This window comes from Cygnus atratus, chromosome 4 (assembly GCF_013377495.2).
Source record: "Cygnus atratus isolate AKBS03 ecotype Queensland, Australia chromosome 4, CAtr_DNAZoo_HiC_assembly, whole genome shotgun sequence".
In the NCBI taxonomy this organism is placed as follows: Eukaryota; Metazoa; Chordata; class Aves; order Anseriformes; family Anatidae; genus Cygnus; species Cygnus atratus.
In genome coordinates, this window is record NC_066365.1 from 59,151,881 (window position 1) to 59,179,291 (window position 27,411).

The 27,411-nt window shown below is 43.3% G+C and overlaps 1 protein-coding gene across 1 annotated transcript in view; it reads left to right on the top strand.

The window, feature by feature from the left end:
- The first annotated feature begins 1,375 nt into the window (after nucleotides 1-1,375).
- PPARGC1A (PPARG coactivator 1 alpha) overlaps nucleotides 1,376-27,411 on the top strand; it is a 64,832-nt gene continuing 38,796 nt past the window's right edge. Inside the window, exons 1-2 of the mRNA XM_035552892.2 lie at nucleotides 1,376-1,423; nucleotides 6,504-6,683. Coding sequence (XP_035408785.1) covers nucleotides 1,376-1,423; nucleotides 6,504-6,683 — 228 coding nt within the window. The remainder of the gene's footprint in view (nucleotides 1,424-6,503; nucleotides 6,684-27,411) is intronic.

Here is a 27,411-nt window from a genome sequence, read left to right on the forward strand (position 1 = left end):
GGTGACTTTGACTGGGAGCCCAGCGTGATGGATCCAGTGCTTACATTTTTACAAGACTTTTGAACCCAGCTAATTAAAAAAATACAACTCCAGAAAACAAGGAGGCAGGTGGGGCTAGTTAAACAAGACCTTTATTTATTTGTTTTTCCTGATGTGGGAAGTGTTTTTCAGGTATATTTGGTACCTTGGGTTTGTTATGTATTCAGTGGATAGTGCCACCATAAACCAGTTGCACCTGCAGCAGCAGCCCCTGTTGTCTCAGCAAACGAGCTGCTCAAACCGAGAAGCCCTCCTGTTAATGGCAGGTCGGTGTTTTCACGTGATAAGGGCTTTTTTTATGTGTTCCCAAAGAGAAAATGCTCGGCCCAGGTCAGAGGGGTGGGTGCGTGGTGTATATACAGAAACGCACCCGGAGGCGAGGCAGATGCACTGGTGCTCATAGGAAAATGCAGGCAGGAATCCACGTGGTCCTGGGCAGGACGGGGGTGGTTGCATGTCATAACACTGCTTTTGTGCACTGAGACACAGAAATGACTAAAGAGCAGCTGAGAAATGCTGTAATTTAGCTGGAAAACGGGATCTGGCTCCCTTGCCGTCGCAGGTGAGGTAACTGCAGGACTGGCTTTTATCGACACTTACTCCATCCGTGGGAAATAGGTTTATTTTTTTTTTTGCCAGTGTGTGTGCTGGTGGAAGAAGTAACTCAGGTTGCAGTTGTCAATGAGGAATTAACTTTGCCAGGTGTAAAATCCCCGAGTGCAAAAAAAACGCCATCCCATGCTGTAACTTTTGCCCAACTCCTGGCTCGCCTCTCCGGATTGAAGCGCGCCGCGGTGGCCGCCCGGAGAGGCTGGAGGCTGTTCAGGGCGCACGTGCTGCAGCTCGCCTCCGAGTTTCTTTACTTTTTCTTTATCGTAAATACGGCTCTGCCCATCGTTTGCTTCGGCCGAAAGAAAAAAGAAAAAAAAAAAGGAGGGGGGGGGGAAGAAATTTAAAAAAAGGCGGATGGCGAGGGACGGGAGCAGTTGCATGGCAGGCAGCGGCACAACTCCGGGGGTGTGGCGCGGCGATGCGATTTTAATCACGGCGTGGTGCTGGAGCCTCAAAGGTCTGAGTGGCTTTTAGGAAGATTTACTTCGCCTCCGCCTGGGTCTGCCTCTGCGCGACGTCACGGCTGGAGCGGCGGCACAAGAAGGCAGGATGAGTGACAGCCCAGCCTACTTTTTAATAGCTTTGTCATGTGACGGGGAGCAGTAGTAAGACAGGTGCCTTCGGTTCACGCTCAGAGAGGGGCTCGTCGCCTGCATGCGCCTGTGCTCCCTGCCCGGCTCGGGGTTGTAGTTCGCGAGCGGCGCCGCTGCGGTCCGGGAGCTGGATGGCGTGGGACATGTGCAGCCAGGACTCTGCATGGAGTGACATCGAGGTGAGCGGGGGGCGCGGGGGGCTCCCCTCGGGGGGGGAGCCGGCGAAACGGGCCGGCCGGCGGACTTTGCGAGCGAGTCCGAGCCTTATCTCAACTCCTGTAAGTTTGCTATTTTAAGGTTACTCGGCGGTGCCTTGAGCAAATCAAAGCTTAGCTCCTGTCATCGGTATCTCCTGCAGTTGGAAACTATTTGCATGTGCCTCTGGCTCGCTCTCCCCCGTCATATGCAATATTTATGCTCCAAGATATTGATATGAATCAGTGTCTGAAGTCTTTCCAGTGGCGTTTAGTGGCCTGGTTGGAAAAATGCCATGTTTATTTAGAATAAGATTAACGTTTCTTTTTCCAAAAAAAAAGAGGAAGAAGAAGTTAAATTAACCAGTGGCTTCCTATTTTCCTTGCTCGTTTCACTCTGCTCTGTGGCAGGTTTCCTCGTTTGTCAGCTGCAGAATTCAACCCCCCCCCCCCCCCCCCCCCCCCCAGGAACGAACACCCTGGGGTTTTGCTGTAGATGCTTTTAAGAGAGATTTCTGGAAGTAGACGCTGCCCTGCTTCTTTTGTCTTGGAATGATTATCCCGTAGCTAATGTCCTGTAGAGCAGGGCTCTCGGTCGGCCCAAGTAGGCCAACAAACGGTTAAATGCCACTGCACGACAGAGACAAGAGGATGAACCGTGAGAATAGAGTTTATGCAGGACTGTGCGAACTGCTGCTGCTGCTGCTGCCACCGCCGCCGCTGCTGCTTGTGTAAAAATAGACGGCAATACATCAAACCCACAGCTTCTGCTGGCTGCAATTCATAAAGGAGGAAAGAAGGAAAAAAAAAAAAAAAAGGCAAGCAGCTCCCTGGTAATCTCTGGAGTATAAAGTGAGGCGTGAGGATTTCTGCGCGTTTGCATTCGGCAGAAGGGAGCCTTACCTCAAAGTTCGGGCAACTTGGGCAGCGAGGCAAACTTTCTGTGGAGCCCGGCGAGAGGAAGCCAGCGCACAGACCTGCTGGAAGGAGCTAACCCCCTGGCTGCGAGCTTGGAATAAGTGCTTAAAACGCTCCCCTCAGGCAACAGGGGAGGGAGAAAAAGGTTACGCATGATGCCTTTTAAATGAGATGTCCACGCCACGCAGAGATACCCATCTAAAGTAAAAATGTTGCAGCGTTCTCCAGTGCGGTTTCCCTATCTGGCGGAGCATGCATGCGGGTCCTTAAGTCTTTTTGTCGAGTTTTAAATATTTGCAGCTTGCCATTGTATCCGTTGATTTCTGTTTGCATATTGTAATTGCTCTTATCTTGTTTTGATTCCTTGGTAAAGTGGAATAGATATGGATAATTCATATGTTCTGTAGCTATTATGAGTCAAGGCTGTAAGTGGATGACTTTCTGGCTCCAAAGTCCTAATTGTTTCTGAGTAGCTGGAGTATCCTGTGGGTTGTTGTCTGGCTTGTAGCATGGGTCTCAGCTGCTGGAGCTTCATTTTTCCATCATGTACTATTCCTAATGCTGCTAGGAGCTGATTGAGGAACCAGTTATATGGAAATATTGAAGATTTATTTTAATCACGAGAGTTCCTGCAGTAATTTCAAGCTAGAAACAGAATGGACAATTTATGTCAATGACTTCTTCATAGTGCGGAGGGAAAAAAAAAAAAAAAAGGGAAAAAAAAGGGTTGATCTTAATATTAATTGTGCGGTGGATGGATTAACTGTTGGTAGGATTTTACCAACGTGCTCCTGCACTGCACTTTCTGGAGCAGCACAGGAGTGCCTGCCTGCTGTGCTGGCTCTGGGGATCACCTTTACCGATCTCAAATATTGCAGGCGGCAGGTACCGGAGGCAGCCTTCATTTTTTGAATCATTAATGTTTGCTGTCAACTTAAAATGTATTAGACTCTCGCTCACATAATGACAGGATGGCGTGTTGCTTAATAAAGGCCTGCATCACTGTAGCTGATCAGCGTCCCCAGAGTTTCACAGTTTAATGAAGGTGATGTACAGTAAGGTTGCGAGGATTGATGGAGAGAACCCACATGACACACATTCTGTCAGGTCTGTCTTTCTTTCCTGGGTTCGCCCCCTCGGCTCTTTGAAAAACTTGTTAAAAATAAAACAAAGATTATTTTTTCATTAGTATAATTAATGTGGCACAAGTCCAGTCTTCTTCTTTTTTTTTTCTTTTGATTTACCTTCATAGGCACAAAAACATTCAAAAGGTTAATGGAGAATTATACTTAATTATAATGATTCATTATCAGTGCAGTTAAGCTAATTTATTGTTTGCGCCTGAACTAAGAGAAAAAAAAAGTCTGTTGGAGTGAAAAAACGCACAGTAATTAGCCTTTTGTGTTTAGTGACTGCTTTATCTTTCTGAACGATACTATGAAATTAAGGCCACAGTTATGGAGTAACTATTATATCAAATAACAGTGGGAAGACGGTAAAATGTGTCATAGCAATGCAGGTGCACCTGTTACAGATGTATAGGCAAACAGTAAATATCAGCATGTCAGATGAGGACAGTTTTAGGACTTGGAGTGTTAAACCTGGCATCATCCAAAGGCCAAATATAAATTAATAACAGGAACACTTGCTACTAATGTGTCTCGGATTAGAAGCGTAATGTCATATTCAGAAACATTGATTTTATTATCATGTCAACATCGGCAAGAGCATATATACTTCATTTCAGCAATTATATTTTTTAAGTGACATTGCAGTCATTATAGGAAAAAGAAAGCTGTGATGAGCAGGATTTATTTATTTTTAAATACAATCGTTTATGTTCCTTCAAAAGCCCATCGTAGGAATTTGAAAATGCATATTACCAGGAGTTAACATCTTTAAGTAGGTGGTTCACAGACTGAAGCTATTTTTACAAACGAAAGCAGAAACAGATCAGCAGGATACTTTACAAGTCTACAGCATCAGTTATAAGCTACTGACCTCCACAACACAAACCTGAGAATGATGCTGAGAGTCTACCTTTTCAGTCAAAAACTAGATTATCCTTTAATGAGATCAGAGATTTCAGCCAAGCATCAAAAAAGGTCATCTCTGCATTATAAGATTGCTTCTGGAAGGTTATGTCTAGCACTAAAGAAGAGGGAATTCTTTAATTTTTTCTTTGTTTTCTTCTATGACCAAAATAATACTTAAAAAAAAATGGTGTGCAGTAAAAATGACCTAAGTGAGGTTTTGACTTCGTAAAGTTCTGCAGCCCCTTAAGTAATGGAAATTGGAGCAAGTGCTATTTCAGAGCCTCGTTTTGCAACCTGCCTTGCCCCTTGGCCTGTTACATGACTATCTCATAGCGTCCTGGTAGACGTAAAAGTTGTCCACTGAATAAAAGCTCGCGCCAGCTGCACCGAGCCTGTGTGCCAGCAGACAAAATCGTCGCTGGTGGCTCCGCCGCTGCACGCAGCCCGTGCACTGCGGGCGCACCGAGGCTCCCGGAGACAAAACCTCAATGAAATTCACCTTCAGCAGCTCCCGCTTGCGTGCTTGTGAAAGGCGGTCCTTCAGAGAGTGACATAACCCAGTATTGAGCAATTTGCATCGGTGGACACTGTGTTACTGCCTCTCCAGAAAGTGGCGTTTTCTGGGTCGACTTCAGTCCAAACACAAGTTGGGAAATCGCTCAAGCCACCCAGTCGGCTGACGGGTGTGGAGGAGGACCTGCTGTCTGGGTAGGCTCTTGGCCACCCTAAACACAGGGGGATAAATACTCAGTGTGGAAGCCCTGAGACACGGCAGATTTATGCTTTAACCATTCAGCGCCTGGCGCTTTGGCAGCTTTAAGGAATGTAAGGATGTTTTGCACCGTGCCCATGTAGGTGTTTGGGGATGGGTCCCAAGGGTACATGGTACAGCGCAGGAGGAGTTGCTTCATCCAGCCACATTGACGTACGGGGCCCCGTTACTTGCCAAGCTGGTACTGTGCGTGTTCCGTAACTGAGAGTTGGGTTTGGGTGGTTTCAATTGCCATGCTAAAGTGGGCGGTATTGATGGTTTTCTTGCTTAGTAGGTAAGTCAGTACTCTTATCAGCTTCGTACTAGCATCTAAAAGGATACTTATTCCAGGTTTATTTGTATTTATCACTGCTCTGTTCACAAGTCATGGAGACAAAAACATGTAGCACTGCTGAAGAGTCTCTGTGCAGATCAGACTTTGTTTCCTACCTAAATCAAAGTGTTTCGTGGACGCTCTCCATTAGGGTTACTGAGTCAGCAGTAGCATGCTACTGGGCTGCCAGAGGAAAGGAAACCATCCGGTTCCCTTACAGCAGCCACTGTCTGGGGACAATTAAGGGACTGGGTGGAAGCTCTTGGCCTGGGACAATGCACGTACTTGCCATATGGTGAAAAGGTAGCGTGCAAAGCAGGTGAAAGGCTCCATGAACTGACTGTGCCTGTCACCCTGAAGTGAATACAGGGATGTTTCAGAGCACACTTCAGTGGCCAGGACCCTGCTGCGTAACTGGTAGTCGTGCTCTGTGCATCTTTTAGCCTGCTGGGGAAGCAGTGCAGCGGCATCTCTGCCCCATACTTTGTTATGCCCATACGGTGGCCATCATCACAGCTGACCTCGAGGACTATGGTAAGATCTGCAGAAGCGAGAGTGCGAGTATGTCCAGCTTGAGCTCGCCTCCAGGGCTGGAGGCTGGAACAGGCTGTGCATCTTTAACCTGAATGCATCAGGAAATGCAGGGAAGACCTTGCCCAGAGGTATTCAGCTGTGACTTGTACCTGCACCGGTTCTCTCTGAAGCAGCAGAAGAATAAGGCCGTGCTTTTATAAACATTTGGACACTATTGTTGTCAAAGAGGATAGGGAGAAGGAAAGTGACTGCTCCTGTACAGAGACATGTTAGACAAGGCAGCTTACGTCCTCCTATTTCCCCCTCTTCTTTGAATAGCTGTGCGGGGCTAACAAGGATCCAATAGTTAGTGGTTTGTTGTCTTTTTTCAGAAAACAATTCTAGTGACCCTGTGCCATAGCTTAATCGAGGCTTAGTTCTTATCACATGATATTAAAGTTAATAGATTCCTGGCAATTAATGAAACTCTTTCTGCATTGCTGTTTCCTGCAGTGTGCTGCTCTGGTTGGCGAAGACCAGCCTCTTTGCCCAGATCTCCCAGAACTTGACCTCTCCGAACTAGACGTGAACGACCTGGACACGGACAGCTTTCTGGGGGGGCTCAAGTGGTACAGTGACCAGTCAGAGATCATCTCCAACCAGTACAGCAATGAACCCGCCAATATATTCGAGGTAAGGCAAAGCGATTCAAGTGCACGCTGCAAGGCATTTGCTTGCTTTTTTTCCTTTCTTTCTTTTTCTTAAGCCTGGTGGACAATGGATTTACTATTTTTCCCCCGTTGAGGGACAGCAAACGTGATGATGTGCGTTACAGGTTCTGCCTGGTGCCTTTAATCCTCATGATCAAAAGCAGGCCTGTGATCTGGAGAGAGGGGGAAAAAAAGCCTTGAAAAGAATTAAATGGAAGTTTTGATTTCTGAAAGGAAACGGCTGAAGAGTGCCTTGAGTACGCTGTGCTGTGGTGTAACGACGAGGAGTTGCACAATTGTCAGCTATGAGGAAAAACAAAAGTTGAAACCTGTTTGCTGTCTTCCTCTTGCAGTCCCTGGAAAGGAACGGAGTGCAGCACAGGAGCCAGCCGATGGAGAGCTGGAGCTGGTGCCTGTTTTGTAAAGGGCTTTACTGTATCAGAAGGTCCCTCTCAGAGCACTTTGCACACAGATTGAGAGGTCCCCATAGGTTGAGCATAAGAGGGGAAATGGGTGGAATAGCAGGCAAGGCAGCGAGGGCTGATGGTCGCGTTATCGCTCAGGAACCAGCTCATCGTTTGGGATGTTTCGTAGATCTCCTGGCAGAGAGCGGTCTGAAAGTAAACCTTGAAGGGTGGTAGGAGAGATTTAAATGTTTTCTTTAAAATACTGCCTTGGGGTTCAAGCTGTACAAGAGGAGGGCTGCGGTCTCTTTATCTCTGTCTCCAGTCTTCTTCCTTTTGTTGTGTAAAACCTTCATGATTCTCCACCCCATAGTGATGGGGCTGCTGTGCCCCCCCGAACCCTAGCCACCTTCCCTCTGCAATGATAGAAAATGCAATAGATCGTCCACGGACCGGGAAATTGGACAATAAATTGATTAGCTGGCAGGAAGACCTTGTGCAACAGTAAGCTGTTGGTGCCGCCTCTCACGTGGCCTCAGCAGCTCCAGGAACTACGGCCGGCCCCGCTTGCCGGGGGAAGCCCTGAATGATCACTCTGGAGCTTAATAGCTGGAAAAGATTAACTGCCACAGTATAGCAAAATGCTTTTGAAGGTAAAATATAGCTTGCCTAAGATGTCCTGAATGAAATTCTTCTTTTTTGTGTACAGCTATAAATGCATGGTGATCTCCCTGATGCTGATAAGGTTACTCAGGATTTATATTTATCAGCGTAACTGATAGCAGAAGCTGGCCCTCTCTATTCAATCTTTCTGTCATTTACATCCAAGCCGTTTGGAATTAATTTTATTCAAATCAGAATGAAATTAACCCTGTTCTTAGACCCTCATTTTTTCAGTAGTTTTGTAATGTCCCATGACACATTTTGCAGAGTTTCATAGCTGTGTCTTGTGCTTGGATTTCAGTTGCACCCCTCGCACGAAGTACAGCTGGTCTGTTTGTAAATTTTTGGTATCAATAGCAGGGAGGCAGGGGGCAGGTAACACGCTTGCAGCTGATATCAGAATTAACACCGGATGAGAGCGGGTTTGCTTTTTTAATAACATATATGTATTTTTCCTTATTTATCAGAAGCCACGTGAAGAGGCATTTTTCTTTTGGAAGAATCAGGGAAAGATACAGACTTTCAAAATGTAAGGTTAGCAATTGGATAGCAGTTGTCACTTCCTAAATCAGGCAGTTCCAGTTCTGAAATCAAAGCGTGTTGGAAACAGTGAGACAGGCATACGAGTTGGTATGTAACCTTGTTGGGACATGGTGACACGGAGGTACTGGTCCTTATGGGAGCCTTGTGGGCCTGCATGCGTCTGAAGACCCAGTGTGAAGAAATCAGAGGCATGCAGCTGGGGGGATGCATCTAGTTTGGAAGTGAAATATGCTACTTCTTTCCTTTTTGGACAAATTCTGCTGTCCTCTATGTAAATGCCTGGCTTCCCTAGCACTCATCGACTTCAGCTAGAGGATGCACTGCTGTCTCTGACAGCACAGATGGGCCCAAGCTTACCTGTAGGGACAAACTGTTCTCTAATAGCATCTTGCAATGCTGCAGTGCTAGGACACTATTTTCTTTTTCGTAGTGTGTTTTATTTCCATTTCTTGGTCGCTTGGCCTAGGAAAATGGGAAGGAAACAGTTATTCTCTCTTCCCATCCATTAACCCTGTCCCCAGTCTCCATTGTGCAGCTGGATACATAGCACTATTTCTCCTCTCTGCCGCTCTGTAATGTGACGACTGGGGGTGCTCAAGAACAGAAGAAGATGTGTTCTTTCTCCAGAGATTATCTCAGATACTCTGTGAGGAACTATTTGTTTTAGCTCAGAGAATGGAAGTTTTACGCAGTTTCCCATTTGGTAATCTCTGGATTTTTCCATATTGATCCACATTGGCTTTTCTTTTTAAAGAAAAAAACTTTTTTTTTTTTTGACCCTCATATCATCATGGGAGTAATAAGTTTTATATAAGTTAAGCTTCCAGATGAGGCCTAGTCATATCAAAATAGAAATACAGTCTCTTCAGACTGGAAGGGAAAGAACAGGAATGGCAAACAATATTGAAAAGCACAAGTACGGTGTTAATTGCACAAGCCACGTAGTGTTAATTGCAAAATCTAACCTTGAATGAAGTGCACTGTCCTTTAAGTTACGAATGCATTACATCTGCCTTTGACTAGGTCAGGGCCTATGTTGAAAAATCATTTTACAAAGTTCCTGGCTGTCTCAAGCTGGTGCACTTTTTTTAACTTTTTTTTTTTTTTAATATTTTATTTCAGAAAGTGAATTTTCAGGCTTTCTGCAAATCATGTTCCTGGAAGCTCGCCTGAGCTGAGCACCCACAAGCTTAGGCAATTCCAGTAGCGCTGGAAGTCTCATGGATGACGAATTATTAATAGTTATGGTAGCAACTAGGAGCCAAATGAGATAAAGGTTCAATTAGTCTAGATAGCGTGTAACTGTTGAGTATAAGTCCCTGCTCCCATCAGCTTAGGTGTGATGAGATATTGGCCTTCACTCTAGTACTAAAGCACACCAGTATCTTGCAGAAGTACCTAATTCATTGCTGCATTATTCTGCTCACATGGCAGTGTAACAAATCCTGAACCAAGCCTGTCCGTTTCTTACCAATGTCTGTATGTATGCATATTATCAATTAGTTGATTTCCTTCTGTTCACAGCTTGATAGCTTCTGTTTTTCACCTGGTTTTCTTTGACTGTTGTTCTGACTACTGGAAAGATAAAATGCATAAGTTCTTATCCCTAAGGCTACTGTCTATTGACACAAGTTTGTGCAACTAAATAGTTAACAAGTCACCTAAGATCAGTTATTTAGATGTTTCACTGCATCGTTCACTTCCATTATTTGCTTTTACAAAGAACCGGCCTTTAAAAAATTGTATTTGTAAAAAATTGATCTAGTTTCTTTTAGAAAATCAAAATAATGAGGTTTCCATTCTCCAAGCCAATGCTATGTGAACACGTGAATAACTGTAGAACTTGACGTGACATGAATAAGAAGGCTTTTTGGTTACAAAAACTGTTGTCCCCTGAGGCTTCTTCAAATATACCATACCCTGTTATGGAAGGTTAGTCATATTTAAAATTATTTATGAACCGTGCCGAGCATTATGGAGAGAGAAGGTATCTACAGTGGATACATCGCTTTGTTGGCCTTACTTATAAAAAGCTCAATTAAGGTAGAGAGAAAAGGCAGCCTATAGATAGGCAACAGCCTATTAAAGTATAATGAACTTGCCTAAAATCATACCGATTTGTAAGGGTGGTATTCTCATAGTTGAAAAAACACTTTTTTAGCCTTTAAGGAGACTTCAGAAAACCTGAATTGCCTGCCTGTCTGTGGATTTCAGTTATTTACATGATTCTCTATTCCAGAGAGATGCTCAACATATTTGATGACTTTATTTTTAATTGTTTTGCATAGGTGTAGCCCAGGTTACTTTTCAAGACCATGCTATGTGCTGCGTTTTTGGAAAGCCTACATGGGCTACTATGCTTTATTGTAGGCTGCCAAAAGATGCTGTATTGCAAGCAATGAGAATGTGGGGGGAGAAGGAGATTCACAATGAAATGTATACTCTCTTACTCCTGGCAGCAGGGAAATTCATGGAGATAAATGATTTCTTATATATTTGGAAGGGTTTGCATCAGGAAGATAATGAGGGTAGAGGGGAGCCTTAAACTCCACCGGGGTAATTTGCATTGGTTCAGATCGTAGACTCTCTAATATTCTGTGGTGCTGCCAGTCTCTTTTACTATTTCAGGTTATTCATTCAAGGTTTGCAGCCAGATTGATTAATGAATTACCAGATCTTGCGTAAAATGACTTGGCCTGACTTTTAAACAACCACCAATGTTTTCTTTGCCAGTCTTGTGACTGGTGTTAATGGGTTTCCAGAGAACTGAGCCCATATAGATTTTCTGCACTGGCCTCTCCTAGCATTTTTTCCACTTTTTAATTTTCTCCAAAACTAGTAGCCCAGGGCAGGCAGTTCAAGGAGATATAATCTCAGGGAAAAAAAGACATAGTAGTCAAATCCTTGATGGCTGATGCCCTTCAGTGCCAAATCAGCATGATTTATCATAGCCATCTATTCAGCACAACAAAGTCTAGAGGTGAGCTGCATGGTGTACCTCACACAATATGCATAACTAGAGCTCTGAACTTTGAAGGAAAGCCTCAGAGCTATTTGCAAAGTGCTGGTGCTTAGTGAATACTAAATTACATTTAGGAAATAGTCTACTGCTACCAGTTATACTTCATTTTTATTCTTGACACAGACACCTAAATCAGAGAACAGTAACATTTCAGAGATTATGGTAGCAGTTTGGGTATGTTCCAACACTATAATAGGATCAGAATTTTAAGGCCTTTTTTATTATTACCAATAGTCACTTAGTTTCTACTGCAGCGTACTTTGTAGGGAATTACAGCTTTTACTAAAAAGATTAAAATGCTATTATGCAAATGATTGCAGTATGTTATTATGTTTACAAATTAACATCCATGGCTCAACACACAAATTAACTAACTATTCCATCTATATTATTAAGGATTTAATAAAGTAACTGTTGATAAAAATGAGGAGCTCGGAACAGTTAATAGGAACTGATTGTGATTTAACATAGAACTTAAACATTGTGTTTAATGTTCTAGATGGTATAATGGCAGAATAAAGCTTATCAAAGTGCTTAAAAGAACTGAGATTGTGTGAACAGCATAGCAGCATGTCTGAGGCCTTAGAGAGCAGAAACCGAATAGCTCTGGGCAGTACCGTGGAGCAGGCAACGTATCAGCGAGTCGGAAGGTAACACAGGACCGGATCAACATGTGGGCTGCTGCTCTAATGAGCAGCTTTTTGCAATTCCGATTAACGCACGTTAAATGTTTTACATGATAAGCACATACAGGATACTTGGGAACTCGTGTCCCTCTGAAGTGCATCCTGTAATGAAATTCTTCTCTGGCAAATGGGATTTCACTGCAGAGAGTACCGCTGTATGACAGAAAAGGGGAAGGCTGAGTTCAGACCGAGATGACTTTACAAACAGCGCTGCAAATTGCTATTCCTAGCAGTTCATAAGAGATCATAAAAGCAAACAGATAAGAGCTACCGAGGTCCTAGAGAAATGAATGTACAGTATGTGGTTACAGGATAGATTTAGTAGGGAAACAGACAACACTGTAGGTTTAACACAGCAATAAACGTAAAGGCAAAAGATGCAGATTTGGGATAGGAAACTTTATAAGAACAATAAAAGGTAACAATGCATCATAAAACCCCTTTTTGTGACCGGGAGAAAGACCTTCAATTCCGATGGAAGAAAATATCAGAGACTGGGCTAAAGAACAAGAATGTTTATATTCCTAATAGAGCCGTGTCGAGTTTCTTACACATTTGACTGCGGTACCTTTTCAGATGCTTCTGCCCTGACTCACATTTCTGCACCTTCTAAATAGGAGCCCAGCCGAATAGCATTACATCTGTGTAGAAGGCGTATGTAAACTGTAGTCCATGGCTGGCTATGCTGACATTTAAAAACGCTCAAGCAGTAAGTGGAATTTATTTTACTCAAACCAGCTGCTGTGTAATTGGGAAGAATTTATGCAAATGCCCTGTATTGAGTGTGAGTGAGGTGTGCTGCTTCTCCGTTTCCTTTCCCAGTTCGACACACTGGAGACTGGCTAAACTCGCCTCCGTTTTGATGCAAGAACCTCGCACATTGGTTGAAACCTTCAGGCAGGAAAGAGCTCCCAAATGAACAAAAAAACAATTGCTTTGAGAGCTTATTGTTTGATGTATGAGGCCACCAACACCATTCCCCAGGCGTGTGATCAAGAAAATGCAACTGATCTGCTTCACAGTCCCATTAAGGAGATATTTCACTCCTCTGCCAGGATTTCACCTGCAGCAGCCAAGGCTTAAGATGCTCACTGTGTTGCTACTCAGCTGAGTACCTGTCCTTTTTGCAGGAGGGAGGAATAGCACTCAGCAGAACAGTAGTAAGCTAATTAGGTCATTAGACGAATGTCTTGGCCCATGTTAAAATGAGCCCTTCAGGACACTGTGTTACACTGTGTTCCCACTGGCTACATATCTAAATACAAACTGGTGTCAGCTGCCATACAGACAAAAATGTAATAGCCTCCTTTCACAGAGGTCATCTTAAATCCACTTTGGTCACAGTCACACTCCACATCTGTTTTAGTGAGATGCAGCTTCTTAAGGTGGCATTTGGACTTCATAAGCACGCAAACAACCGAGCTATAAATTGCTACTGCAGGAGTTATTTTGAATAAATGTATACTGTTTCATATTTATAATGGTGAGGCTTCATAATATTCGCAGTGAATATATAACACAGATCAGTTCAACAAGCATGAAATTGTATGTTGTCAACTTGTCACATAAATAGAGCCATATTCTAGCTTACGATAATGTTCAACTAAATATTTTCTCCCTAGAACTGCAGAGAGGGTCACAAAAAAGTGGGACGGTGGTTCTGCCTTTTGTTGGAAAAACACTCACTGAGTCACTGCTAGTGTGAAGTAAATATTTCTGATAAGACTTCTCTGTTTTTTGCCTCCCCATTTACTTAACAACAGCAGCAGAAAGTTTGCCTTTCTTAGAGAAATGCTAATTGGCCAAACTGTTAAATTTATTTCCCTTAATGGTTTTATTTCTAGTGTAACCTCTTTTCTTTCTTTTTTTTTTATTTGTTTCTATTTTTATACTGTGCATCATTGCTAATTGCTGCTAAACGCTCCATCTTAACCCTGGCATGCTCTTTTCCTGCTGCCCCATCCCACTTAACATTAACTCAGGCCCATGCCATTACAGAAGGATAAAATCATAGTGAAGCTTAATTTAGGATTCTTTTCTCTTAGTGCCGCTAACCTATTGCATACATGGAGGTCAGAAAGAGGAAATCACATGGAGTAAATTTGTTTTGGGGAGAAAGATTTGGTATTGAATCATGTATAACTTTTTTTTTCCACATGAATGGGAAAAAATACAAGGAACTACTTGTGTCTGTGTGTGCCTGTGAGATCTTATCCACTTGTTGCTCCTGTTAAAGTACTGTGGTTAATACTCAGATGCACCAAAAACCGGCAACCTTTCTGGCGGGTTGTCACCTGTCAGCATTTTGGGATTTTTTTTCTCTAGTGTCTGTTTTTTATTCCGGTAGTTTTATGCAGGTACATAAGGGATCCCGATGCCTAAGTGTGCAAGTGACAAGTTGCAGCGTCGGCATGCACAGAGACCTGACTGTGTGTATGTGGATGCTCAGCCCTGGGGGCTGGTTTCATGTTTTTGGTGGAAATCAGCCACTTTGGGACACGTAGTTGGTGGTTTTGGCTGGATTTTCCGTTCTGACACCACACAGCAACAGCCTTGCTTCATAACGATTGAGAAATTAATTAGCACTCCGTGATGAGTCTGAAGGGCCATGATTGGAGGTTGCTCTTTACCACATGCAGTAACCACTGGGTTTTGTTTATGAAAGCACAAACCCAAAACCTATTGAGATTTTGGTGTTGTCATGAAGTCTTAGCTGTGTGGTGCAGTGAAATAGCACTTTCATTTCCTCACTCACATCTGTGCTTTTGTGCTTTACTGTGAGTAACACAATGGGGTGCTGGTCCGTAATGGGTACTTCTGATTACTAAGACGATGTCAGGAGAACGGAGTGTTTTCTGTGAGGAGCTCCTTGGGCTCCTGTTGTTGGCTTGTTGATTTATGACAGCTTCGAGTTGCCTGAGCTGCTCACAGCCATCTAGCTCGTCATGTGAAGTTTAGGAGGATCAGCCCTCCCGAGCACATTACAGGGTTAGAGGTGTCAAATGGGCAGGGAGAGCTTCCTACAGGTCTTTACTTCTGCCTATTGTCACAAGTGCTCCTCGAGGGCTCAGCGATATTAAATCTTTATAGGGGTTCAGAGGGGCAGTCCATCAAGTAGTTTGGTGGACTGCAAATCTCTCCTGTAGGAGATATGGTTGCCTGAAAATAGAGGGATTGGGTGAAAAATGTGTTTCTGACCCAAGAGATTCCTTGCAAGGAGGTGGTGATAACAGGTATCTAGAGGATTGGTTTGGTCTGAAGAATATTCTGCTTCCCTATGAGCCGCTAGAAGAAATAATGGGAGTTTTCTCCTGGAATGGTAGTTTCTCCTGGAGAGAACTCTAAATTGCTTTTGAAAGTACTCCTAAACCTTAGTGAAAAAAAAAAATCGCTGTTCTCCCAGGTTGCTGTTTAAGCAGTGACAGCGATTGAGGAACTGCTTTGGAGAGAGCAGGTAATTAATGCTACGAAAGTGAGACTTCCCACTGGGATTTCGATTTTGGTGAGAATGTTGTAGGTTTGTGCATTTCCACAGAGCAGCCATTGACCCTCAGAGGAAAGCAAGGATGATGTGAGTTTTAAAAGTCTTCTAGTATCCATGATTTTTTCCCCCCCCCGATATACATCAATTAACTACCTGCATCTAGTTATCATGTGATCCACTCTGCCAGGCCTGAGTTTGAACGAAGAGGACCTTGGGCCTCTTCTCTCCACTTCAGGAGGGCATTTGTCGTAATCCATAAAAATGCAATTATTTTTGCAATAAAGATGCAATTATTTTAATAAACAAAAACTTTAGTGTATGCTTACTGACATCTGGTTGGATGTGCTCTGTAAGGCATTTGACCCTCCGGGCACCCACAAAAGGAGCAGTAGGCATTTATCTCTGCCTATCTGGGGGAAATTTATGCATTTTTGGAATTCTTTTTCTGGTTTTGTGTTTGCTATGCTTTTTTTTTTTTTTCCCCCACCAGGACTGGTGTGGATTTTATTGGCTATAGTGACTGTCTTTAAACGCCCAGCAAGCACTCTTCACACTTGTATAAAGATACTAAGCAAAATGTTACCAATTGTCACCTCAATTGCATCTGGTGAAAAGCCAAAAAAAACTTTTTTTTTTTTCTAGTGCATAAGAAAATATCTCCCAGTCCTTAACACTACAGAGGCATTCGTCCATTTCCAGCAAAAGGGTGTCAAACTGCTTCTGCCTGTATGCAATGGGAGTGTTGCCATCTCTTGTCATTTTCCTTGCTGTTGATCCCACTCTCATATAGGAAGGGTCAGGTCAAATGCCTCTCTGGAGACTGAGTCTCCCATTTGCAGCAGGAAATCTCTCGGGTGGAGAGGATAGCATTACAAAACAGAGGCTAACATTACAAAACAGTTCTGCTGCCTCTGGCACAGTCTAGAGCATCACAGACCAATAACGCTTATCATGTCACTCTTGCATCACCTTATTATCTATGTTTTTCTGTAAATCTGATCTGAAACTGTCATTACCAGTTTCACATAGGTGAACACCATCTGGGTGAAATAACCATGTGCCAGTGATGGGCTGGAGGGGGCTCTTGTTAGTTAATCATCCCTACCTTCCCTTTGATGAGTTAATTTGTCTGTTGAGCCATGGAGGAGCCCCCAAGAGCTCCCAGGAGCCCCTTGTTAAAATTCTGCCAACAAATGGGAAGATAGGGATGATTTCACTCTTTTTGCTGGAGCCTGTGCTATCTATGATATTGCTAAATCATCCATAATGTATAACTTTCCGTGCAATCTTTTTGTTACAATTCTGGTGGCACATTACTTCTTTGTGCATTTACTTTTTAAACTAGTCATAGATACCTAACCTTCCTGAAAATCTCATCTCACAAATTAAGATTAATTGCACTGCTTTCATATGGTCATTCAGTAGCTGACATGCCAGGTTCCTTGATTGTGAGCTGGACCACACTCTTTTTTCCTTTCTTTTTTTTTTTCAGTTGCTAAACACAGTCCTTATTTATTTGTCTCATAGCAATACCTAAAAACCCTGTAGTAGCAGGATAGTTTCTTTGTATGTACTAGTGACCAGCCTACCTCTGTTTAATGGTGTGCACGTAGAAGAGCAAAAGTAGTGAAAGAAGATAAGAGCTCAGATAAATTCTCAGGGCGTGCAGGTGAGGTTTTACTCAAGTTGTTCTTCTTTTAGAGGCCTGAGAGCACTGCTGTGTAACAGGGCTCCTTTTCCTCGCAGCCAGCTCCTGGTATTGCCCAGCCCAGGGAACAAAGTTCTGACCTGCAACCCAGCTAGCAGATGCTGGCTTGAAGCTGCAGTTATGGCATCATGATTTAGGACTGCCAAACGTGGAGAGAAGCTGCCTTAACTAGTACATCCCAACGTGGAGACTTGTTTATCTCCAGACTTAATGGGAAGAAGGAGAAAAAAAAAAAAGGACTGGGCCTAGTAAGCTAAGAAATACTGGCATTTGAAAGATGCCATACTCCCTTTTATACTAGTCAGACACAGCTTGTTAGCACTGACAAAGTGCTCCTACAGCTAAATCAGGATTAGCTCTTGCAGGGCCAAAAGCATGTCTCTGCATAGTGCTGACTGGTGCTCGGGGTGGATTTATTAGCTCTTCCTCAATATTGGTGTTTCACCTAGGCTCTGTTCGGAGAAGGAGCACACCTTTCCTGTAGCAACACAGGGAAAACAATGCGGGAACCTTGCAGTAAAGCTGATGGTTAGAACTCAAAGGCTGCGGAGGGCTAATTCTCCACCGAATCATCAAAATGGCCTTATACCCCATTCCTGGCACTTGCTTGGTGAGCACAGTTCAGATACACCTGAACTGCCTCTTTGGGGACCCTGTCCAGGCCCAAGAAGGTTTGTCGGGGGAGCCCCATGCTGCATGAGGGTGGTTGTTCTGTTTCTGGATCTCCCACAAGATTAGACTTGTGAGACTTAGATTTTTGAACCCAAAGCCATAAAAAGATGCTGGCCTATCCCTAAACTTCAACATAAGATGTGTTTTTGAAAATAAGTGTATATAAATATTCTTGAAGATGTGTCTTGGCACAACAGGAATGCCAGGAGCTTTTAAGAGTTGTGTGTGTATGTCCTGGGCTTTTCTGTCAGTCCAGCCTGTAAAGTCCAGGAATGTTGTAGTCTCAAGTCTCTTGTTTCCAAGTTGTGCTGCTCATTTAGCAGGAGCCTAAAATGGGACACTTGCACTTGATCTCACATTATTCTCCTCTACACAACCATCTCAGCTTGCCCTCCATTAATGTAACGTTGGTTATGTACCACAGCTTGTCAGCATACCTTTTTTTCCCGGCTAGAATGCACAGGGATGAGCAAAAAATCAGTCATGTCTCTTGTCCTTTCCTACACCTGCTTCTGGGAGTGCAATGACAGATACCAGTTTTGTTATGTGCCAATGTTACTGCTCTGTTTACAGCAGATTTAAGAGTTTACATTAGGCCACAGTGTTATCTTCCAGTTTCCCTAATTCTATCTCCTGGCAATCCAGGCTATGCAGTTGGGGTGGCTGCCCCTGTCCTAAAGGAATTTGTGTCAATTTCTGTGGGAACAAATCCTCCCCGTGTTAAACCGCTTTGCAGTATTTGCTCAAACTGAAATTTTGACAAAGACATTCTGTCCACATCCACCAAAAGAGATTGCCTTTTTTTAAATGCACTTGGAGGTAGATGCGTTGGAAGCTGCCTGTACCTGGCTGATAACTGAGACTGAGCATCTATGTAGCATGATCCATGCCCTTTTCTAATTTGTCTTTGAATGACAAATGTGTCTTCACTGAGTCAGCAAAAGAAGAGATCCTACCGTAGAACTCATTGCCCTTCCATCCCTTTCAACAGAGTGGTTAGGTTGTCCCAGTTCCTTCCTAAAATCAGTCTTTCTTCTTATAAAGAAATCCCTTCAATGTATTGTCCAGAAGTGCATCATACTCTGTAGTCATTTCTGACCAAGACTCATCATCTGCTATTATGTCTTTAGAATTCCCAACTTTAAAAAAAAATCTTTTTGAAAATCAAAGTGGTAGAAATTTGGAGACAGTCCACATTAGTCCTCATCACTGTTAATCCCAGAGAGTCAAATCAGAATGAGTTTGGCTGACATCAAAAAAATAAAAGCAGGTTTCCTTGCAAACAACTGCATTTCACAGAGCAACCGTGCATGAATTAGCTGAGGTTCTCTTGAGAGGCCTTAAGATGAGATCTCGGACAAATTTTGCACATCTTCAATTTTCATTACAAATGCTCTGTGCAGTTCTAAAATGATTTTTTTTTTTTAACTTTGCAGCTGATAAACCATTCTCATGGAAAAGACCGTAGCAAAATAACTGTGTGAGGAAGATGTAAGAACAATAGTGTGCCATAATATGTTTGGTTTTTTTTTTTTTTCAATAGCAAAGGAGTCAAGAGGTTCATAGAATTGGAAAGAAAACCTACAAAATATTGCTGACTGCTATTTAAATGTTCAAGTCCATCTGGATTGTGTGCAAAGAAAATGTATCTCCCAGTGCCAAGTTTGTACACTGCAGAGTTCTTGTAGATGCCTGCCTCCTACTTCTTGAATACTTGTGCCTTTGGGTATGTGCAGGTGTCCTTCCTGGTCCCAAATGCTACTCAGCTCATGAAGGATTAGGGCCACTTCACCTGATGTTCTCCCTCTCTAGAATCCAATAATTGTTTCGCATCAGGACATAATTGTGCCAATAGGTATTAGACAAACCTGCTAATTCAGACTCCGTAACTCTTGAGTATCTTCCCAAATTGTATTCCATGATTTGGTTAGATTATATCTTATCTCTAACCTTCTCGCTTCAATAAGCACACAATATCTACCCTGTCTTCTTCTACCTTATATACAAGGAAAATCATCAGGACTTAATCTGTTGCTGGTGCTAATGGCACAATTCCTCATACTAATTCCAATTCACTCTGTCTGATATCCCACTAATACCTTTGTGAAAGTATTTTATCCCTGATCCTGTGCCAAAGACACTTTCTCCCTCTGTTGCTGCTGTCTGACTTCCTACAGACTTTGTAACGACCTTTGCAGGCTGTGGTGGGTGACGGCCTTACACACCAAGTCCACAAACGAGTGCCACACCGCAGTCTGCTACTTCAGCTCAGCAGGTTCCTAACTGCAGAACTCTGATCTTGAGCTATTAAAACTGTATCCAGAAGGAGCAGAAGTATAGTCTCTTCACTAGCAAAAGAAAATAATTAAATAAAGTATTCAGCAAAAAGCAATGCAACAGGGCTTTTCTTCTGTTTTTCTTCCCGGAATGTGGTCAGACATTGCAGATGCTCAATGCGTTGTCCTCTTGCAGGGCTCAGCTCCTTGGGGCCCACAGGCAGGTTGATGGGAATGAAGAGGGGTTGCTTTCGTGAATACTTTGCCTTCTAAACACCACCCAAATTCTTAAGTAAAGTATTTTCCTACTTGGTATATAGTAATTTGGAAATCTTTGAGATGAAGCTCTGCTGAATGCTCTGTTCACTCTCTCCTGTTTATTTTTTCTTGGGGCAAACCCTTCTCCTTGTCTATCTGGACAAGTAATGACTTATCCAATCTGCTTTTGATATTTTCTGGTTTTCATCTTCCCAAAGGAATTTATGCAAAGAGAAAACTGAGGACAATATGTTTTGTGAACCCTTCGTTCCTCCAAGACACTTGCTGAATTGCTGGTTTATTACAGCCTCTTCCTCCTGTGTTTTATTACAGCCTCTTCCGACCTTTTGAGGGTTGGGTCCAGCTGATGAGGATAAGCTATACAGTCTCAATGCTTGCTTCTGAACTCAGCCGTGACTGTGTTCCTTCCCTCTGGTCCAAACTTCCCTCCTTTGCTGCAGCGTGCTGCAGTGCTGAACGTGCACCACTTCACCCTGGTGTCTCTGTGACTTTCCGGTATAGGCAACACACACGGCACACTGCCCTTGTTCTGTTGTGTCTGCTCACTACCACCTCTTTGCTAACTTTCATTGGAAAACCCCATTCAGGAACGACGGTAACGTGGGCACATATTACAGGGACTTTGTTGTACCAAAACCATCGGAATCGCCAGGCTCCATGAAGGCACAAAATGAGCGTCCCCTTAGTCACATTGCTGTGACTTCAGTGCTCTAGACAACCATGTTTTGGTCTTCTTCTGTCAGCTGGAAGCTTGGCTCCGAGTGCTGTGGACCAGGGACTACGTGTACTGTTGGTGTTGGTGAGATGTGCTCACTGCTTTGAAGGGGAGGCTGCTGCTGGTCGGAGCGCTGGCCTGCACCCGTCGGCTTTCCCTGACCTGGAGGAATTGAGTAATCTCGGTGCATCAAATCCCCTGCTGTATAGCGAGGATTCAAATCCTCCTTTCTTCATCTTGTCTGCTTAAACTGCAAGTTCTGTGTGCGGATCCTTTCCCTTACAACGTGACTGGAGATCATTTAGTGCAACAGGGCTGTTGTCTTGGTAGTGCCAATGTCACACAAAACCAGTAGAAACTGAAATTGTGGGAGATGGATAGTAATGTTAATCATAATAACGAAGACAGAGTATTATTTTTGCTGCCTGACTGTGGAAGGGAAGGCTAAGCAATAGGCGGCTAAAATCACTGAGTGCATATTTTCAAGGCAGGGCTTGCTCAGCAGCCCGGTGACAACAGACACGTCGTTTATTTGACAGAGAGGCTGTGAACTTAACTCTTGACTCAAAAATGAAAACTTGCTTCCCAAATGAAGACATATGGATGGTTCTAATGCCAACTGCAAGACTTGTGGCTAGGTTATGCCACTATGCTTCAGCTTATAAAGGCAGGGGCATATATCTGTGGATACCACTACTACTTAAGAACAGAAACATTTCTCACCCTGCAAGAGAGTCAACGAAAAATTGTGTCTAAGAGGACAGGCTCTGCCAGCTCTACAGGAGTCAGATGAGATGTCTGCCCAATAGGGAAGAAACTTTGGTTCAGCTACAGAGCTGGGTTTTAGCTTGACCTTGCCCGACATCTGTTTCTAGAACTTGGCCTTACCCAAGTTGTTGTTTTTTTTTTACATTTCTGAATTATATTAGAAATGATGTGTACTAAAAAGTTGTGGTAAAACCAGTCTTGATGGGAAGGAACAAATACTGGAAAACATGCCAAAATATGTGCCTGAATCAGTTTCCATGTAGTGCTCCTGCTGCGGCACTCGTTCTGGTGCCCAGACCGCTGTAGCACCTGAGACCTCACGTGGAGGGCTGCGGGTGGGAACTGGTATGCAGAGGCACTTGCTGCGGGATTCCTGTAAAGTTCCTGATCTGTGCTTGGGCAGCAAGTCCCAGCGATGGTGGGGCGTGCAGAAGTGCCGAGAGTTGAGGCAACAGCAATAGGACTGATATATTTCAGACTGGCTGTAGTAGGAGTAGCATTTATATACAGTCTGAGAACATTTCTGCTTTGCTTTGGCGTTACTATTTTGATATCTTATCATGGCTTTCAGTGAGATTAATAGGTTTTCCGCTTAAGACCACTTAAAGAGAACTGCTTGTAGCTTTTTTTTTTTTTTTTAAAGACTCTATGTTTAAAAATGAGATGGCTTCATTAGGGACTAAAGGGTCTTGCCCCAGATAAAGTACTGAGAGCCCCACAGTTTGACTGGCAGGGTAACGCGTTAGGCTACGGAGCCTTGCTGATATGCGAGTCCTCTTACAGTACCAAAAATCATTTAGTTTTCTTCTAAAGGCCCGGGCACTGAGCTAAAAATGTCTCATTCAGACATGCAGTTTGGAATTTCAGAATTTAAATGTAATAAAGCAGATTTTTATTTTTATTCTCTTTTGATGAGATATGCAATGAGAGAGCACGGGTGCAGCGTTAGAGTATCTTTTGATTTGCTATTTGCTATGTGCTAAACATTTATATTTCAAAGAGGCGTTTGTACCTATACCGAGTGTTTGGCAAATCCAACAGCTCATTAGATTTTAACAATAGCAACACTGCTAAATACAAAGGATTCATAGGCAAAGTACCCCTCAGGCTATATCTCTGAGAGAAAAAGTGGCAAATAGAATCAGAAACTAATTAAATAGTCAGCTAAAGCAAGCATAACTTTAAAAAGCTGTAAAACTACCAAAAATGGAAACATATTACAGTTATCTGCATTCACAGTGCAGAACAAGTTTGGTAGTATTTAAGATAATTCTCTAGTGCCCGCTATTTTTAGTCCGAGGGTAAGCTTCTGTAAGAGCCTTTCAGCATCGCATCCCTTTAACCTGGCCTAACAAGTTAAGCCAATAAGCTGTCTGATTTCCGCCGTACATGAGGAAGGGAGATAGCTGAAACAAACCATTTGTGGCGAAAACGTTCAGCCTGTCTTGTCTTAAGAGCTTTCTCCGTATAGATTTTTCGAACATCCCAATATTCGGCGTGGCTTTGCAAGAGAACAGCATGTCAGGCTTCGCTGTTCCGAAACTGTGGAAGGGCAGAAATAGGAGGAGGGTTTTATAGACCCAGCCTAATGGAAATGAACATCATGCCAGTGGTGAAGCTGAACTTTCGCAGCTTGGGCTCTTGCTGTTGATGTGTTTGAGGGAGAGGGAGTGGGTTTCGTTTTTCTTGGGGAAAGGAGGGCGGACACAAAGGGCCCGATTTGCTTCTCACTTACGAGCGTAATCTGCCCTGGTTTAAAGCCGTTGACTTTGGCGGGTTGCGTTTGGTTTGTGGCGTTGTAATCCAAAGGAGAACCTAATGCCACATCTGTGCTACGCTCACCAAGCAGCATTTCTGCAGGCCTGGGGCTCCCTTCGCTGCCGAAACGGGGAGCAAGGCCCTCGGCTGTTGTGAAATACTAAGCTGGCAGCTTGGAGTGCTTGTGGCATATAAAACCGTGCAATATTATTCACTTACAGATAGCTTCTTTTTACTGGAAATACCACAGGGCTTTTTTTTTCCCCTCTCTAGTTTATAGGATGAAGTGTACCATACTTACTTTCTTCTCTCTCTGCTTCCCCCCACCACCACCACCACTGGTGGTGTGAGTGTGCGTGTAATCCCTACATCAGTTTACAAAACAGGGTTTTATTGCTGCCTAAACAGGAGCGGTACCACTGCTCACCCTCAGCAGGCTGTGCCAGGCGTGCTGGCAGCGTCCCATCCACGGGAGCAGAGGTCGCGCTGCTGTGGTAGGTGGCTCCAGCCTTCTGCCTCCAGAAATGAAATTAAACATGTTCTCCTTTCCCAGGGCACGGTAAGGTTTGTGGCACTGGGCTGGAACTGAAACCAGTCACGTGCAGGGCTCCACCTCCGTTGTAGTATTCACATGGCTGCAATTTACTTTTCCTTCCTAGGGTTAGGCATATGCTGTGCTAAAAAACTCTTTGCTGTGCATCTGGCAGTTAGGTAGGCTCGAACTATAACTTGTGTAAACTTCAGCAGGGATAACTTTTAAATTGAGGAAGCGCTTGCCGCAAGCAGATACATCAGTGTATTTCTAGCAGTGAATGTGAGCACAGGGTCTGCTACATCATAGGCTAGGTACACCCAAGCTATGCTTAAACTGCTCTTAGTCATAGCAGCGCAGAGCTCAGCTGCACAACTCACGTGGTAAGCAGGATGAATTAGCCCTCAGTGGGCTCTGGGCTACCCTGGCTGGGCTGCTGCTGGTCCCAGTGTCAGGCTGGTACTGGTACAGCAGGCGGGAGGTGCTGCTCTGAGCTTCTCATTGACAAACCCAAAGAGCAGAGGACCAGATCCTCAGCTAGCGTAAATCTGCACAGCTCCATTAAAACCTGTGGAGAGGCCCTAATTTACAGCAGCTGAACATCTGGGCCCAAGTTCTCTTTCTTTCGGTTACTAGCAGGATTAAAAAGAAGTATGCAAAATTATTTGTTGTAGGTGCCATGGCAGCATCTCAAAGCTCGATTGTAAATCAGGACACCAGTGTGAAAGGGACCATGTGAGCACATAACAAAAAGACAGTCCCTGCCTAAAGGAACCTACAGCCTAATTAATATGATATTTAGTGCATTGATAGCTACAGCTGGACTTGATTGCCTGTTAGGGGTCATTTTTAAAGAGGCAGCACAAAAAAAAATAATGCCCAGGCTCATTTTCACCATTTCTGATGTTGAAGAGTTTGTTAGCATCAGTGTCTTCTAGAGGAAAATACAACTTTTTACCTCATTCAGACAGCAGACCGGTGGCCAAGAACTTGCAGTTTTAAAAGGCTATCAGAGCAGGAGCAATGTATTCAATTTTGACTAGGAAATAAATAGAAGAGAGGCAACTGCTGTAGGAACTATAGCGTGCACCCCAGTGTGTATGCACTACGTAACTCTGCTAGGGTGGTTGAGGGTAGATGAGCAAGGTGGTTTGAGCATAAACTACCAAGGTAGTTTTACATTTTATTTTGCAATTTACGTACCATTTATTCTACGTTTATTTTACATTTCCAGATTTTATCAATATTATCTCTGAAGACTAGCGAGTTCCAGCAAACTTAGAAATGAGCCAACGACTGACTTTCTATATAGGAGGTTTTGCAACAGATAGCTTTACTGTGATCTTTATATGTTTTTGATGTTTTCTGTGTTAAAATCACCATTTCTAGTTTATGATTCTATTCACATACACAAAATTGCGTTAAAAGAACATTAAAGCCTTAGCACATAGTGACAATCAAGGAAATATGTAGTTAAGGCTATTATGAGACATCTAACCTAGTCCAAATGCTTAACCAGCTGAAAATTCAGACACATCTCTTCATAATGACAAAGTATCGACAGTGGCTGCAGCAAAGTTTCTGAGTCTATCTGAAGCTATTTTAGTCTGATAAGAGTAGAGTGCACATATCTAAAGACAAATTTTTTTCCTCTTCATGGTGATTTCCTCATTTTTTTTAAGGCTCATTTTTCTTATCTTTGTTTATCTAGCTAAGCCACCTCTACAATGGTGCATGTGTCACTCGTCACTTCTGCTGGGACATACCAGGAGGATGTTGGGGACATTGCTGTGATATTTAAAGACCAGAGTATAGCTGCATACGTAATAGATATACAGTAAATGCGACTTTAGCCTTGTAAACAAGTTTTTGTGTTGAGCCTGAATAGACTCTCTTCAGCCAGCTCAGAAGCATGTAGGAAACGAGACCATATGGCAGCCATCCAGTTAGATCACAATAAAAATGTATGGGAAGCCCAGGCGTATTAACAATGTAGTGATCCTTTCATGCTGCAGGTCTAAGCAAAACCTGTGTTTTTCTCCTGTGAGACATGACTGAAGTCCTCATGTTTGTAGTGCCTGCTCAACAGGTGTGGTGGGAAGGTTTGATGAAGCTTAACACACTAATAAATTAAAACATCATAAAATTTTAATGACGTTGATACTTCACAAATGCTAATTTCCCAGCCAAATTAAATTCCAGTGTTCTGGAAAAAAAAAAGCACCAGATGTAAGTGTCTCTCTTATTTTGCTATTTAAAAAGAAACTTTTGTATGTGTGTGTGTTCTCTTTGCACAAAACAGAGTCTCCGTGTAATTGAGGAGAAGTTAAAAATATATTTAAACTTTTATCTGGTGTGTTGTATATAATTTTCCCCTGAAATTTATATTTGTATGTAGTCATAAATCTCTAGAAAGAAGTAGGGTTTATGATAGACGTCCTGACGCATCCAATATAATTAAAACTAGAGCAAATGCAACACTGAAATAGAGAATGGACAAAAGCGACAGGATTACACTTCATAGTTTTCAAAGGAAGGGTATGTACTAACACTCAAGTGCATTTTTTAGAGAGGTCTGTCATTATCAAGAGGAAAAAGTAGTTTTTACATCAATTACGTGTGTGAAATAATCGATGCAAAATATATGTAGCTCCTTTTTTCCCCCGAACATGCCATGCAACCTAACAAAGGTACATAAATGTTGAAAAATTTTACGTGAGTGCATAGAGAGATTAGTGTAGGCATGTACCATAAATCAAGTAAATAAATATATCTGAGCAAGCAGTGCTTGAATGTTTGGACTGAAATACTGCTGACTTTGTCAGTGAAAACTCTGCAATGAGGAGAGTCCCAAACGTCTTCTAACCTCCCGCAGTAACCTGTACCTTTCTTTTTCCCCTTGCCTCTTCTTGCAGTGCTCATTTCTTATCAGAGCTTGTTGGATGGGGTCCCTCAGCCAGCAGCTGTGACTCCCTACCCTGCCGTACATTTTAGGATTGGAATAATAATTAAAAATCTCCGTGTGGGTTGTTGCTCAGGATCTTGTCACGTGCACGAGTGACTGCACGGGGACGGAGGCATGTGTGACAGGCACCGTGTGCCGCTCAAGCCTGGCAGTCAGCCTGCCTGACCTCTTGCTCCCACAGGGGGAACGGCTAATACAGGTCCATCTGTCTGTCTTTCCGTGCTGTGCCACCCCCG